Raw genomic sequence first — 17,405 nt, 5'->3', positions numbered from 1 at the left:
AAGTACTCCTTTTAATTAATCAAGATGTATGATGGATATTGCATATTTTTTAATTATTCATGTTATGTTACATTTAGTTTAATTTAGGTTTGATATATTTTATTTATTCGATACGTGTAAAGAATTCAAATCGATTTATTTAAAATGCAGATGGACCGGCAATGGATGTACAATGCTGACCGACGTTCGAAAGAATTCATTGATGGCCTACATTATTTTTTGTCTGTGGCTGAGGCAAACAAGCAGAATGGTTTTATGTGCTGCCTGTGTGCTCATTGCAACAATAACAAGGATTACTCATCTTCAAGAATCCTACACAGCCACATTTTCGCAAATGGTTTCATGAAAAAGTATGTTTGTTGGACGAAGCACGGAGAACAGGGGGTTACCATGGAAGACAATGAAGAAGAAGATTTTGACGACCACTTTCTCGGGAATGCTGGAATCGGTGCATTCGATGACGATATTCCCATGGAAGAGCCCGAAGTAGATGTAGCAGAAAATGATCCCAGCGACGATCTGGGGCAGGCATTGCACAATGTGCAGGCAGACTGTGAGAGTGAAACGGAGAGGTTGAAGTTCCAGAAGTTGTTAGAGGACCACCATAAGTTGTTGTACCCAGATTATCAAAATGGATTTAACAAACTTGGCACCACCTTGGAGTTGCTGCAATGGAAGGCGACAAATGGTGTATCCGACAATGGATTTGGTGAATTACTCAAACTTGTTAAAAAAATGCTTCCTAAGGACAATGAATTGCCTGCCACAACGTATGAAGCCAAACAACTTGTTTGCCTTTTGGGACTGGAAGTGCAAAAGATACATGCATGCCCCAATGACTGCATCCTCTACCGAGGCGAGTACAACAATTTGGATGCATGTCCCGTATGCAGTGCATTGCGTTACAAGATTAGAAAAGATGATCCTGGAGATGTTGAGGGGGAGCCTCCCCGGAAGAGAGTTCCTGCGAAGGTCATGTGGTATTCGCCTATAATACCACGTTTGAAGCGTTTGTTTAGAAATAAAGATAATGCTAAATTGATGCGATGGCACAAAGAGGAACGCAAGAAAGACTCGATGTTGAGACACCCCGCTGATGGGTCGCAGTGGAGAAAAATAGATAGAACGTACCCTAAATTTGATTTGGATGCGAGAAACATAAGGTTCGGTTTGAGTACGGATGGCATGAATCCTTTTGGTGAGATGAGCAGTGGTCATAGCACTTGGCCCGTGACTCTTTGTCTGTACAATCTTCCACCATGGCTCTGCATGAAACGAAAGTTCATCATGATGCCAGTGCTTATCCCGGGTCCAAAGCAGCCCGGAAATGACATTGATGTGTACCTAAGACCATTGGTCGAAGAACTCTTATTGCTCTGGGGCGATGAAGGTGTACGGATGTGGGATGAATACAAACAGGAAAACTTCAACCTACGAGCATTGCTGTTCGTAACGATCAATGACTGGCCTGCTCTTAGTAACTTGTCAGGACATTCGAACAAGGGATACGAAGCATGCACACACTGTTTAGATGATACCGATAATATATGGTTGACTCACTGTAAGAAGGTTGTATGCATGGGTCATCGTCGGTTTCTTCCCATCAGGCATGCGGTACGAAAGAAGGGCAAGCATTTCAAAAGCCAAGCGGACCACCGAACAAAACCGATGCACCGTAGTGGTAAAGACCTCTTCAACATGGTAAAAGATCTAGAAGTTATTTTTGGAAAGGGGTCTGGTAGCCAACCTGTTCCGAACGAAAACGGAATGGCGCCCATATGGAAAAAGAAATCTATATTTTGGGAGCTACCATATTGGGAAGTCTTAGATGTTCGTCATGCAATTGATGTGATGCACCTCACGAAGAATTTTTGCGTCAACCTGATAGCATTCTTGGGAGTGTACGGAAAGACAAAAGATACAGTAGAAGCACGTCAAAAATTGCAACGTATGAAAGAACGAGATGCCTTACATCCACAACAGCGAGATAATGGACGACAATACTTAAGTCCTGCCAGCTATACTCTTAGCAAGGAAGAGAAAGAAACCATGTTTGACTGCTTGAGCAGTATAAAGGTTCCATCTGGATACTCTTCCAATATAAAAGGAATCTTAAATTTGGCAGAGAAGAAATTTATAAATCTCAAGTCCCATGACTGCCATGTGCTTATGACCGAACTTCTTCCGGTTGTGCTGCGGGGGATTCTGCCTGATAACGTCCGGTTAACCATCGTGAAGATATGTGCCTTCCTCAACGCAGTTTCTCAGAAGATAATTGACCCGGAGAATTTGATAAAGCTGCAAAACGATGTGGTGCAATGTCTTGTTGGCTTTGAGCTGATATTTCCACCATCTTTCTTCAACATCATGACACATCTTCTAGTGCACCTTGTCAAAGAGATTGATATCCTCGGACCAGTATTTCTACACAACATTTTTCCATTCGAAAGGTTCATGGGGGTACTCAAGAAATGTGTTCGTAATAGAGCTCGTCCAGAAGAAAGCATCGCCAGTGCCTACGGAACTGAGGAGGTCATTGACTTTTGTGTTGACTTTATTGATGACCTTAACCCGATTGGAGTCCCTGAATCGCGATATGAGGGGAGACTAACTGCCTCCGTATAATCTTGCAGTGAACACTTTGTCCTAATTGTCATAATTCCCGAGAAGAGCCTACTCGTGGTTATGAACTCATTGAGGAGACCTCCAGAACAATACGAAAATCTTCTTAACATGATGAAAAAGTAATTCTACCACTACTCCGTCCATGACCGATAATTTGAATCACTTTGTTACTTGACTATAATTGTTCTAATCATGCACAGGGTTTGGAAAGAATTCGCTAAAAATCATCCAGGCAAATTTGACAAGGAATTGAAGATCAAGACAGATTTTCCGGTACGTGCTTGGATGATTCGTTGCACGATTCATTAGTTTTATTATATATTCATGTAAATACCTGATAATTTATTCTCTCTTAAAGCGTATGAGGCAGAAACCAGGCACTGTATTGTGCGCATACTATGTATGCGAGAACATCCATGATCTGGTAGGTCCTCCAAAGGGCTGGACAGATTGGGAGGAGGAATTAAGTAAAAAAACTTGTTAATATTTGAACTCGTATTTTAATTAGTCGAAATTAATTATCCCCTTTTTCCATGGCGATTCAAGAACAATTCTCCGGATTTATTGTTGAGCAAGTCCTCGACCCAAAAGGCGAATTCTACTATGATGGAATATCTAATATTGACAATCACAGCAAATATGACAATATACGCGTATATATGTAATTAAGAACGAATATAACTATGTAAATATATATGTGACTCATAGGTATTAAATTTCTATTTATGAGTATGTATGTATGTATTAAATTTCCAAAAGGCGAATTCTACTATGTAATTAAGAACGAATATACCTATGCAAATATGATGGAGTATGTATGTATTATATATATAAGCACTCCAATAATATATATGTGTATATATATATTTATATAATATTGGTCCTAGACATTTTCATATGTAAAGGAATTCACATGTATAGATATGTGTATACATATATATATAAGTGAATTAATTTATATATGAAAACTATCTAGGACAAATATTATATAAGTAACTATATATATGTATATATTAGTGGAGATCATACACACTGAATTCCAATACATAAGTTTAATTGAAATGCAAAAGTATAATTGAAATAGAAAAAAAATTGAGAAAAGAAAAACATGAAAAAAAAGAGACCTTTTGTCCCGGTTGGTAACACCAACCGGGACAAAAGGGTGTGACAGCCACGTGGGCGCTGGCTGCACCTTTTGTCCCGGTTGGTGTTACCAACCGGGACAAAATGTCCTCTTTTGTCTCGGTTGCCACACCCGGGACAAAAGGTCACCCCCTTTTGTCCCGGACAGACGTTCTCGGTTGGGAAACCGGGACAACCGCGGTTTTCCAACTGGTACAATCAATGTTTTGGTAGTAGTGGCAAAATCTCCGCCTCACACGTCGGCTGTCGTCCCACAGATGGGCGGTATTGGTCGGTTGTTCGGTGACCCTGATCGGGTGATCCTGCACGTCCACTCACCACTGTGTATAGTACCAGTGTATTCAATGTGGGGAAAAAACTAGTCATGACACGTATCCGCGTCGGATGATGCACGCCCTTCATTCCCCTTGGTCCTAACATCCTTTTCTGGATTTTTCAATTTTCCACCCCCACTTTGTTTTTGTTTAGACCAGTGTTTTCTAGTATACTAAGCATGCCCGTTCTGCCCTTTTGCTGAACCGCCACGGCATGTAATTTTGGTTTTCCGTGGGCACCGGCGCGAGATAAAAGCAGCCCCAGCCCTCCGCGGGGTAGATTGGTCAACCCGGTCCGCTGATCTACCTGCTGCTCCACGGCCGGCCTAAGGCTGTCTCGAACCATTCCCCCCATCCAACTCCCCCCAAACGTACTATTTACTATATTTTACTACCTCTCTCCAAAAGATTCCTCCCCCTATAACTCCTTCTCTCCAACCATTCCCCCATATCTATTCCCCCTATATACTATCACTCATTAACTAACTATTTATTTAACGTTTTTGAATTTAAAAAAAAATCATACAGTATTTGTACTGTCATAATACACATTATCATCATGTTACCGGGCTCAAATGGGATTAATATCGTAAAGAAACGGTGTGATTAGAGATATAGAAGGAGTTGGAACTCACCTTATATGTGGGGGGAGTTTCAACTCCCCCCATATATAAGGGGAGCTATAGGGGAACCGTTGGATCGGATTTCCCCCTATAGCTCCCCCGATATGGGGTGGGGGGAGGGATGGGGGCACCGTTGGAGCTAGCCTAAGGCTGTCTGCAGCGGCAGCCTGTAAACCGTCCTGAAGGAGATGCACGCCGGAAAATCGCCTGCAGCGGCATCCTGGAAAGCGTCCGCAACCTAAGCGGACGAGCTCGCTTCCTCTAGGAACAGCGGGCTTCCAGGACGTCCGCAAACGGCCAGTGTGGCGTGGGGCCCGCTCGAATCTCCCGACGCGTGCTCCGGGCATGCTCGCGCCCTGTCGCCGCCGTCGTCCCGCCCCGCCGCCGCCTCCGAGGCCACCCCCGGCCTGCGCTTCGCCTGCTCCGGCGCGGGTACCACGCGCCGCGTCCGCCTCCGCCTCCGCCACCGCTCGTAACCTCCACCGCGGCCGGCGCGCGTGCGGGCGACGCTTCGAAGCTCCACCGCGCGGGCCTCTGCTCCGACCCTCCCCGGCTCGAGCGGTCGCGCCCTCCCGCAGCGCCGCCGTCCGCGCTCACTGGCCCGACCGCCGCCGTCTAGGCGTGCCGCGCCCGGCCCTGCTCGCCACGCTCGCCTCGCGCGCAGGCGAGGGAGGGAGCAGGGGGCCCGTCGCAGACAGAGAGGGAGGGAGGGGCGGCTCCTGGGTAGGGGTGGTAAAGGGCCTAACATTTTGAACTAGGAAATCTAAGGATCGGGCCCTAAAAGGGCCGGGCTCTAAACATATGTATTTTTGAACTAAAAATTTTAAGGATTTTATTGGACTGTGAAGAGGCCATTAGGGCCATGGCCCATTACCACCCCTACTCCTGGGCGCCCGCCGCGCGCCGGCCATTGCGGCCCCGCGCTGCTGCTCGCGCGCCGGACGCCGCGCAGGAGCCCCGTCGGCGGATGAGCCATCCGCGCCGCCGCGAGGAGCTCGAGCGCGCGCCGCCGCTCCGAGCCGCGCACAGCTCCGCCGTCACGCCGGATTCCCCTCGCCGCGGTAGATTCTCGCCGATTCCGCCGGCGTACGTGCTCCCCGGACGCCGGCGCCGTGCCGGCGTGCCTCCGCCCGTCGATCCCCGCCCGACCCGGCTCGCCGATTTCGGAGCAGGTAACGACGACGCTGACTTCGCTTCCCCGTGGTGCTTTCCTTGACTGGTTCCCCATCCAGCGCGCGCCGTCGTGGCCCGGCGCGGGAGAGGGAAGGGAGAGCCCCCCGTGCGCCGCCGCGTGGCCTCCGCGGCGCGGAGGAGCAGAGAAGGGGCGTAGGGCGAGCGCGCCGGCGGAGCAGAGCCATGGCGAGCGAGCGCCGCCGTCCGCGTCGTGCGCCGCCAGCCGCGTAGGGCCCTGGCCGCGGAGGGCTCAGCCGTGGAGTCGGCGAGCTCGGCCGCCGAGGAAGGACCGGGCCGCTCGCGAATGGAGAAGAAGCAGGGGAGGAGAGAGAGGAGGACGTGGGGGATGGAGTGGTTGGGGTGGGTCCCACTCGTCAGTGACCATTGAATGGGTGGGTAGGCTAGATTTGAGTAAAAAATGTTGATGACCGGATACAGAGGAGATATATAAAGAATGAACGAGTTCAGCAGAAATGAGACAAAAATATTTTTTTAGAGGAGAAAAATAAAGAAATACCGGTGGGCACAGCGTGGTGAATCACCGACCCGAATTCACCGCGCAACACCTGACGCCTGGTCGACCGCGATTGATCCACCGGCATGCGGGCCCAGCTGGTACTGTCAGCGGTCCTGTAGGAAGTTTTTTTAACTATTTGATTTCGACCGACAGGAGGAGGAAGAAGAAGAAACAATGGCCTAGGCAATGCAACAGCGACGACCTCCGCGGCGGCGGCCGGCGTGCTCATTTCCACGCAAGATTAATCTGATTCCCCACGATTCTCGGTCGTGTCTACCTCACCAAACTTTTGTTGAGATTCCATGGATTCGCCGGCCGGCCGGGCGGTAGCGCGAGAGAGAGACACGGCCGGCTATTCACCGAACAGACGATGATGAACAGCGCCGGCGACGTCGACGGCGACGGCGTTGTACACACGCGTGAGGACGGGGGAGGAGGGGCGTGCCCCGCGTCGCCACGTCGCCGGCCCCGTCATTCCCGGAATCTATCAGTCGGCGTCGATCTGGCCCAGCACGTTCACACTGCTCCGGTTCCGTTCTGCACAGTATTCTGCTACTATTCTTCCTCCATGCTCTCTCTCTCGACAAATTAGAAAATGTCAGGTGGGGATTTTTTTTGGGTGTTTGGGCAAGTTGCAATGCTTCATTATCATTGATTGGTCTGAATTAGGATGGTCTGTCTTCCCGTTGCTTGCATTGGCAGTTGGCACGCACGGTTTCTTCTTTTACGGCTTGCTTGCTAGTTGCTGCACGGCTTTGGCAGCGAGAGGCTTTAGTTTCCTCTTTAGTTCAATGCATGCAACAGTCCCTCACCACGCGCGTAGCTGCAGGGTGCAGGGTGCGCTTTGCAGCGGGTGGCGAGCTCAGAGCGAACTCGGCATCATCGATCATGTGCGTGGCTCTGCAGTACACTGCGACCACTGCCCAGTTTGGACACCTTTGGTTGCAGCAGGAGCACGCGAGCAGCTGTGGCAGCGGCAGTGTACTTGCCGTGGCCCAATCCGGGCCATCGATCTCTCCTATCTTTCCACATGACCGAGCGCATCCGATATTTCAAAACTCAAAAGACTCGAAAGGCAGTGGCTGCGCGCAGAGATCGATCATCAGCTCGCCATTGACGTGCACGGGGGAGCTTGGTGCAGGAGATCCACTTGCGCATGTAATCTGTGCGACATCTCCCTGTCCCCGCGCCACAGATCACGCTCTATACCCCTCTAGACTAGCTTTTGTAGTTTTCTTTTTGTTTAGGAGGATCCATACATGGCCATGGCCATGGCCATAGATAGAATAATACAGGGCATATTCTTAGTCACCTACCTACCAAGCTTTGGGTTCGTAGCCAATCAAGCTGAAAGCCGTGGCAAGACGGAGATAACGAAAGGGAAAATTCGATTCGTGCCACCACAACTCCGTGAAATTGGGTGTCACGTTAAAAATCATGCCACTCAATGGCATGGATTTCAACATGAAATCCAACTTCAAAAAATTGTAGTGGCATGGATCAAAATGACCCTTTGGATCGGAGATGGCACACATCATGGATGGCCATGGCCTATCAGAGCCAACGCATGAGATGATGACAGGGCAGGAGGACCCAGCAGGTGAAGGCAGAGTAGTATGATGCATCATCCGAGAACAGAACATGATCCCAAAGCCAACCAGTACTGTGTGTGTGTGCATGCATGGTACTTTGCCCTTTTGGCGCCGGCCTGTCGCGTGGGCCCTCGAAAGCTCACCTCGGCTTTGTTGTTCAGCACTCATGGCCGGCCCCAACGCATGTGGCATGGCCATGCATGCCCGGCTAGCTTAAAAGCAAGTGCTCCTATGAAAACATGTACTAGTACGCCAAAAGAAGAGTACTAGCAGCCGGGAATAAAACTGATCGAGAATCCGGCCATCATTCCCTGCAAGGCTTTTTTCAGTTTTCCTATGGTGATGGGGCCACACACTCATTCCCCTCGCCATTCATTCATCACGGCCTCACCGGTGGCTACGTTTAGCTTGGCTTTCCGTGCAAGTTTCCCATTGCATATGGTCTGTTTGGGCGTCTCTTTGGTATTGGAATCCAAGAAATGAATCGAAGAAGAACACAATGTTCAACGAGAAACGTAGGACATGTATGTACTAGTAGTCTAGTAGATTAAGCAATGTGTTATGAAAGCAAAAGAGATGGCGCGCCTAACGTATGATGAGCTCTGATTGCAATCAAGGACTCTTGTACAGGTGTGGGCTTAGCTAGTACTAATGACTAATAAGTGACGACAAGATCGTAACAGGGTCCATGAGTCGTATGAACTTGCATGCATGAGACTAGACGGTAGTACGGTACTAGAGACTTAGAGAGGGGTGTACAGAGTAGTAATCAGGTCCCCGGCCGGCCAGTTCATTTCTCTCCAATATTCAGTTGAGCAGTCCATTTCTCTCTCTCTCTCTCTCTCTCTCTCTCTCTCTCTCTCTCTCTCTCTCTCTCTCTCTCTCTCTCTCTCTCTCTCTCTACATCAGCACATGAAAAGAACGTGGGGGCAAAAGTCTTCATCAAGATTTAAAGTCGAGTAACAATCCATCCAGAAGCATATGGACTACTACAACTTTTGAAACGATACGGATTAATAAAGGCGAGAGCGAACACGATCGACCCATGCAAGCCACAAACTATGTAAACTGACAACGGAATGCTTCAGCCTCCAGAATTGTTATGGCGAAGCTCATGATGATGAAACTGATGCATCAGCTGTAAACTGAGAAACAATCACGTTTTTATGGATCAAAACAAGTCCCAATTACAAGGGCAGAAACGTACATGTTGTTTTTATTGTTTAATAATAATATGTGTGTGTAGTATACGTACCCATGTGCTATTACATCATGTGGCCCCACTAGTTTAGGAAGCAGGGGTTGCGCCGCTCGCTGCGTGCATGCAGATTATTAGCCGCCGGTCGGGTTGGTGGATTACATCATGATCCATCGATGACGGCGGCCGCTAACTATTAGCTAGGCGAGGATGATTGTGGATTGGCCTATATCGTCGATCCTTTGACTGCACGGTACGTGATCTGAATTATCAAGTGCTTCAGCATGTCACGCCACCAACAACCGATCACACATCATCGTCATGATTAAGCCGTTGCAAACTATGAGTATGATACGATGACTGCAAAGGAGTTTGCAGTTTTGTCACATTTGGTGTCGTCCTTGCTAGATTATGTGTCACCTGTCATGGAGGCAAAGTTAAGGTTGGGCTGGATATATATAGTGATTGGCTTGGCCCTTTTGCTGGATGTTGTTGCATGCGTCATGGCCTTGGCTTGTTTTCTTCAGTAAAGTAGTTGCTGACGTACTGTTGTCTAGTACTCGCATTGATGATGATGATGATGATGCAGGCATGCAGCGGTAATTAACCCCCCAGCAAAATTACGAGCCTGCAGTGAAATCGTTGAACGGACCACCACTAGTGGTGGTGATCGGCCAAGTACCGATACTAGTCGAGCTCGAGTCCGTCTCGTCAGCTCTCAAGCATGCCCCAATTCCTCTCCCCCATCTGATTTGGCATCAGAGATATATTGGATGGTCAGTCGTCTTGTACATAGGCATCTATCTATCCGACAAGCTAGGCGACAGCCCTTGGGTGAACACGGAACTAAATGGAGCGAGCGCTACGTTCATGTGCGCGTGGTCACCGACTCACCGTACCCTTTCGGTCCACCACCTAGCCTAGCCTAGCCTAGCCTAGCCCCATCAGTCGTCGTCTGATCGTTAGGCTGCTGCTAACGAGGGATTATTAAGTCCTTGGCGATCGTCGTCATCCTCTCGAATCCAAAGGCAGCTTCTCTCCCTCCCTCCATGATGGTGTGCGCTCAGTATGTCTCGCTGCCGTCCGTGCGTCGTTGTTGCTGGCGTGCTACGGCACACCCCCATCCACGATGGTGTGCGCTTACGTACTCCTGGCTTAGTATTATCGGACACGACTCGTGCTGGTACTAGATAAGCGCGGCGTCGTCGTTGATTGTGCGGCCGCGTGATGGCGCGAACGAAGCTGCCTGCGTCGCGTGCCGTAATCATGCCAATGCCATGCCATGCCGTTCGCAGCTAGCGTGGCGCCACGACCTTCCATGTCGCGTGGCGGCCGCGCGGCCGGAAGCGGGTTTCGAGAGCCTCTGCCCTCTGGCTTGGCCAACACGGTCACTGCGGGCCGACCGTGCGTGCGTGTGCGAGACTACTTGCAAATGGAAACAACACTGGGCGACATGATCATAGTGTGTATCTCGCTTTCCTTGCGTCTCACTCCTCTACTCTCTCCTCTCCTCTCCTGGCACGCAGCGCCTTGGTTGCTGGTCAGTTGGATTGGATATACTTGGATCATTAAATGGATTCACTTTGCAGTCAGAGGCTTACTTGGCACGCCATGGGGTCAAGCTGGAGGGGGATCGATCAGCGATCATCAATCATGGGGCATGGAGCGGCAGGTGTCGCACGGAACAGTGCTCCTGTCAGAGTTCGCTCACGCCCACACCCTGAATCTCAGGACCTGACCGGACGGTGAACGAGTCTGGCACACGAGCACGGAGCACCTGCACAGCTTTTCAGAGGCCCATATCGTTGGGTCATCTCTCACACATACATCTTCCAGTATTTGTTCTAACAAACCACTAGTGCTTCTTCCAGATAGCACAACACCGTGCAAAGTTTTTTTTTGACAGGTCTTTTTTTTTGACAGGTCACCGTGCAAAGTTCAAACCTTTGAGCCTCGTCGCGGTACAATTATATGCACACATCTACACCAAGACAATCTCCGAACTCCTAAACGTGTCCTCACTGCTTGATTCAATCCAACACTACACTTCTAAAACAAAATGGTACAGCTAACGGACGCCTGCCTCCATTGGTCCTTTTCGACGACCTGACGACGTGATTCAGGTCGAAGAGGAGCCATTTCAGAGACGTGTGGCCGGGGGTCCAGTTCCGTGGCTGAATGCAGTTTCCTGGACAAGGTCATCTCTGATAAGCGTGTGCAGCCTGCAGGCTCTATGCCTTCTTGAAGAATGACATGATGCTCCCTTGCTTGGTGCCGCCCTTCGCAGGTTTCTTGCTGGCTGCTGCCTTGCTTGGAGCTTTGCTCTTGTCAGAGTTTGCTGATGGCTGTGGCTTGCTTGGAAGAGTCGGCCTGACAGAAAATTGGAGGTTGCAGAGAGACATCAGTAGGTTTAGCAGGGCAGTGAAACCGAAAATGAATGCACTGCAACAAGCTATCTCATAATATGATGATGATCATCAACAAAAGATGAAAATCAGGTCAGGGAGGTGCTGCTCATAAAATGCATATCTACCAGTATGTATATGTGTACCCATATTAAGGAATTTCAAGAAGCTAACAGATCTAAGGAAAACAGACTGGTAGACGCAGGCATATTCGTTCAAAACAATTACAATCAGTTACATCAGGTACTGTATAGCAGAAAATGGATAACAAAGAATTCAGCTTTCTGAAAAATAAGACTGAAAGAGCAGTAATCAACTGATGGGTCACATCACTTCAGGCATATCTAATAGTAGGATGATGAGCATCAACTGAATGATTCAGGTAACATATTGCTTCATACATCAAATTAAGTTACCACAAAGCTTGAAATTTAAAACTATTACGTTATGAAGAAGTGCTGGTTACCATCTAAAACACGAACAAGTCCTTTGTTCAGGTTTTGAATTCCCCAGGCAATAAAGTTTCTCTCCATTAAGACCTTAAAGCTGTAGCATTTTACAAAAAGGAAACTATGATTGGATAGAGAGACCACTCTGCAGTTTTTTCTCTGCTAATTTGGGGGTCACCCACCAGCCAAACAAATCACTAGATAAGAGGACTTCAAAATTGATGCTAATGCGACTTCAGCTAAACAAGTGTCTATAAAACTTTAGAACTTTTAGAATTACTCTTATATGGGTGGAATGTTGAAATCAACATGCAACTTTCATTTTGCTCTTGATGATCTAGACAAGAAAAGATGGTCTGTGACAAGAATGTCAAGCAATCTCTGCTTCATTTCCAAGCTCAACTGTGCTTGTATGGTTTCAAGTATAAACATGGAAATATAATTTTGTAGATCAGGATTATCAAGAAAGTTCACATGATGCAAAATAAAAATAAGTGTATTACTTACCCGCTAGCAGCAGTAGTGGTCACATTCTTCTCTGTCTTGTCACCTGCAGAAGCTTCACCCTCCCAAACAACCTCAGTAACTGAAAGAGTTATAAGCAATTATAAGGAAAACTTCCAACAGGTTTAGAATCATGAATCATACTATCAAATGCGAAAGCAGATGAGATAACCAGCAAAAAGATAAGTGATACCAAAAACATAAGTAATTAGCACATATAAAAAAAATTGTGAACAACCATATACTAGAATAAAAGAAATAAGATCACCTAAAAAGTGTTCTGATACTACAACTTTTAACCATAGCTTCTTAAAATTATTCTTTTCATAGCAGATTGTCAAAATTATTTTGCACCAGATCAACATTTTAACACAGCATATCAGCAGAATCCTGATGTGCAGCATTGGAGTTTCCTTTGTCATCGCTGTGTTTGCTTTTGCAGCCACCAGTAAGCATAACAGGAAAAAAAAAAGAGAAAGACTGAGTATGCTTAGTGTCTTTTACAGAGCTCAGTATAAATACCTTCCCTTCCCCGCTCATCTATGCGTGTCTTCAAAACCTTTCTTCTCTTCGGTGAGGTGGAAGCAGGCTTAGCTGTGGAATTCAGCTTAGTGTCATTGACTGGAGGTTCACTGCTTTTTTCCTTTAAAGTAATCCCAGAATGGTTCATAGTATTGACACTTTTGGTTTTACATTCAGAAGTGAACTCAGACTCCAACCCCCTCGAACAACCTTTCACATTGTTTGGTACATCATCTTTATTTTCCAAGTTCTTTTGATTTACTCGAGTGTCTTCAGCAGTTTCGGTAACAGGGTCCGGAGAATGCTGTTTTGGTAGCTCAGGAGATGCAACCCTTGCAATATTGTCATCTTCCTCATCATCTGAAAAATCAAATACTGCTCTTCTCTTTTTGTTATTTGCACAGCAAGATCCCCTCTTGTACTTTATTCCTTGTTCATCGTCGCTGCTATCAGCGTCTGCTTCCTCCTTTGCACATATTTGTGCATCAGCAGTAGCTGTAAATATTAACAAAGTGAGGTATACAGTAGTATGCTACAAAGAGTATACAGGAAAAGATGCGCTTCTTTTTAGTTGAAAGGACTACATGTGTGATGGAAGTTGTACAGAAGAAGGTAAAGCAAAATAAATAAATATGAACATTTGAGAGACAATACCTGCAACACTTGCTACAGCTGCAGAATTAGTGGTAGCTGGAGGCTTCGGTTTCGCTGATGCACGGCCCCACATGTTAGCCAGCGATCCACCATTACCAGGCAAGGCCTTGCCATTCTGAGCTTTATTTTTGTTAGCATGGGCAGCAACTGATGGTTCTTTGACAACAGGAGCATTGCCAGCTTTATTTAATACTGCGGAATTATCCTTTTCAGACTTATTGCCTGCTCCCTGCTTTAGATTAGACAGTCCAGGTAAATCTTGCTGCCGAGCAGTAACAAACTGCTCCGTTGGAGTAACAATAGGTTTTGATGGTGCGGCTGCCGTAGCACTAGTTACGGGCTTTGGTGGCAATGAATTCACATGCTTCCCACTGGATGTTCTCTTGACAAAAGAATTCAAAACACCACAAAACCTGTGCATAATTGTGAATAATGATCAGGATTCAAGTAACATACATCTACATACACATAAATGTAATGTTTGCATCAAGTTGTTATCTTTTAGATTTTGCTATTTTATATATTATTACTCTATCACCCATGTTTTCAAATCGTCTAGTCGAACCTAGTCGTCGATCAGGCCGATTAGTCGAGCTTAGTAGGTCCTAGTCGTCTGCCTAGTCGTCCTATGTGTCACAGGACCGATATGATATATGTACTACATATTACTTAATAAAAAGCAAGTATGAAGGCAACAATAATGGTCGATTTTTCACTTATTTGTGAGATATGATTTGTGAACTGTCCAGAACTCTGTATTCCTGTCCCATAGTCCATATTCCTGTCTCTCAGCCTCTATATACCAAAAACCTAATGGGCCACCTTGCCAGCCCATCACCGGCCGAGGCCCACAACTCAAACAGCCCACAAAACAATCTCAAGTCTGATCGTTTTCCAACCTGATCGTGCGACTAATCGCGACTAGTCGACGACTAGTCGGACGACTAGAAAACTAGTCGCCCAGACCTACTCGGTGTCCCTTATCGGGGTCACCGGACTGATAAGCCCGACTAATCGCGATTAGTCAGACGACTAGATAACATCTATCTGCATCTCTATGTGTGTTTAGTTCTGGTTATGCCTTCCCCTACAATTCCTTTCTAGGTATGCCTCCTTGAGACTCGGGAGGAAAACCAGGGGGGCTAAGAGAACAGTACCTATTATCTCTCAAACAGTTATCTTCATAAAAAGGCTGGTTGAAAAGTTCTTCTGCCTGCACAAATTCAGGATTCCAAAGTACAGCTGTATCTTTTGGAATACAAGCCTGGATACTGTAGACCTGGACCGAACAAGAATCTTTGAATGCTTGTCTTGCTTCTGCATGGAACAAAGATATTAACTATTCAGGTAAGTTTGACACAACAAAAAAAAAGAATATAACTGGCGAGTGAAGACAAAACATTTCAGATCCAATTTCCAACTTTCAAAATACTTTTCTTAGAGGGGAAGCCATAATGTCAGAAAATGTACCATAAGCATGGGGGTAGAAAGGCATGCATTACCTTCAAGTTTTGGGCCAGAAGTGAGTTTTACACAGTAATTTTGGGGATTGTTCTTCAGCCACCCTGACACACTGTATATTACTTGGAGGTCGGTTCCATTTTTGTCGACAAACTCCTGAAGCAACCTGAATGAAATATGCAAATTGCATAAGTCATGCTCATGATATTACATTTTCCCAGAGGCAAATATTATAAAGATGAAATGTTACCTCTTGGCATCATTTGATGATACAGAGAAGTTCCGACTAAGCCATTTATATGAAATCTGTTATAGAAGCACAAATGAAATGTTGGAACATTGGCACCGGAAAAACAATTCCAAAAACAAAATGGAACTGTGGAGGAAAACTAGACAAGATAGCAATAATTTCAAGAGAGAAAAGGCATATAACGGATCCATCATACTGAGTTCAAGTATCACCATGTGCTATAATCCCTCCTAACTGTGGATAAACTGTCAAACATAGATATCTCAGTTATTTGCTTCCATCATTTGCGAGACGGCAACGCTGAACAAATTTAAATGACAACTAAGCATATCGCATCCGCAGGTTTCAGCAAGAAGTTGCAGCAACGAATAATTTTATTCTAAGAACGAAGAGTGCACTGTATAAACAGATATGCAGGAAGCAATGTGATTTTAAGCTATTTCCCCACAGAATTAGACAGTGGTAACCAGGCCACACCACGAGAGCATAACAAATCAACAACCTCATCAGAAATTACCACGACACTGACTAGAGACCCCGTCCTAACCACGCCAAAATGAGCACCAAAACCGACAGAATCCACGACACCTAACCCCCAATCGTAGGAATCAACGGGACAGCTTAGCCACGCACCGCGAGACGGAGAGGATGAGAATACAGAGCGGGGATCGGTTCCATCACTCACCACGCGAAGCGGGTCGGAGAAGAGGGCGTGGATCTGGGGCAGCAGGTCGAGCAGCGACTGGTCCACGGCCCCGCCCGCCATCCTCCCGCGCCGGAAGGGCTTTTCCGAACCGGAGGGGAGACGAAGGGCTCGAGAACCCGCGGGACTAGGGTTTTCGGATCAGGGGAAGAGGAGCGGCCGTGACTCGTGAGGACGGCGCGCGCGGGATTTGGATTGGAGCCGAGCCACCGGCGGCGGTTTTCCCGCCTCTCTAATTTCCTGGCGGCTGTAGATAGCGCGCGCACCGGGAAGGCCGGCGGCCGCGCGGTCTGGTGCACGTCGGGCGGCCGCACAGGCTGACGCAAAGGCCCGGGCGGCGCGCAACGACCTGCTGACACGGCGGCGGACGACGGAGAGCCACCAGCCCACCACGCAGCCCACGCAAGAAAGAACCGGGCCGGGGTGTCGGCGTTACGGGCTTACGGCGGGGGAGGGTATGGCCGGCCCATCCGAGGGCACCTGGGCTGAGCTACGGCCCACGGGGGCCGTGCGCGAATTCCTCATGTCATCGCCTCATCGGGTAGGGTCCGTCCCGCTCGAAAAGAAAAAAAAATCGGGTAGGGTCCGTCGTGATGGCGCCGGAGAAGCTTCACGCCTCTCCGAATTGGAAGCGGATAGGCTTCGCACAAGACGGTTTATCGTTCGTTGGGTAGCCCACGAGTCAGCGAGGCACCTTTCGTTTCACGCAGGCTGTCTCTCCTCTGTGTGTGAGGCTACAGCGGCGGCCCAGCACTCCGGCTAGCCGCCGGCCACGGCCACATCACGCCCCTTTTCGCTTCTGCGCATGATTGATTTTGACAGTGGCATTTTCGATCATGCCACGCGCCACAACTCGAAATCGATCTGCAAGCGCGTGGAATTTAATTACTTGCGCCTTGCATCACACGCAGTACTACACAACTACGAACCCGGCTGTGCAGTATTTCATTTGTGACTTGGCTGTGCATTATTTCAGAAGCGCCTCAAAAGAAGAAATCAAGCTGTGCAGATTTAAAAAATTCATTTGATTTCAGAGAGATATTGATTGGTGTTCTTCAAAGGTTATGTATGAATATGATACAGATCTAGATGACCATAAAAGAGGCGATGAGCCGATGACTAATCTAATTTTTCTCCTGTTCCGATCGATCTGCCCCGTCATCCAGCTCGTCCTCCTCGAGCAGCTTGAGGTAGTCGCCGATCTCGGGGATGAGGCCGTTGGGTGGTGGCCACTTCCTGGCAACCCTGGCGGCTTCCTGGCTCCAACACCGA

At 47.7% G+C, this 17,405-nt stretch overlaps 1 protein-coding gene across 1 annotated transcript; it reads right to left on the bottom strand.

Annotated features, from left to right (window-relative positions):
* Positions 1–11,021: 11,021 nt before the first annotated feature.
* LOC120673703 lies at positions 11,022–16,426 on the bottom strand. The gene is made up of 8 exons (XM_039954673.1): positions 16,116–16,426; positions 15,431–15,486; positions 15,222–15,346; positions 14,877–15,036; positions 13,720–14,132; positions 13,066–13,560; positions 12,547–12,625; positions 11,022–11,555 (listed from the first exon to the last, which is right to left on the bottom strand). Exons 1-8 carry the CDS (start codon positions 16,194–16,196, stop codon positions 11,417–11,419), a joined length of 1,548 nt encoding a protein of 515 aa, XP_039810607.1. The 5' UTR covers positions 16,197–16,426; the 3' UTR covers positions 11,022–11,416.
* Positions 16,427–17,405: the final 979 nt, after the last annotated feature.

This window comes from Panicum virgatum, chromosome 5N, assembly GCF_016808335.1.
Source record: "Panicum virgatum strain AP13 chromosome 5N, P.virgatum_v5, whole genome shotgun sequence".
In the NCBI taxonomy this organism is placed as follows: domain Eukaryota; kingdom Viridiplantae; phylum Streptophyta; class Magnoliopsida; order Poales; family Poaceae; genus Panicum; species Panicum virgatum.
Note: the sequence above shows the minus strand (reverse complement) of the source record. Positions and strands in the feature narration are given on the sequence as shown.

Excerpts from the sequence above, each read along its gene's own strand:
- LOC120673703 (XM_039954673.1), bottom strand. The coding sequence starts at position 16,196 with ATGGCGGGCGGGGCCGTGGACCAGTCGCTGCTCGACCTGCTGCCCCAG. Across the intron at positions 14,133-14,876 it reads AACTGTTTGAGAGATAATAG|GTTTTGTGGTGTTTTGAATT; the intron begins GTACTGTTCTCT and ends AATTATGCACAG. Across the intron at positions 11,556-12,546 it reads ACCACTACTGCTGCTAGCGG|GCCGACTCTTCCAAGCAAGC; the intron begins GTAAGTAATACA and ends ATTTTCTGTCAG.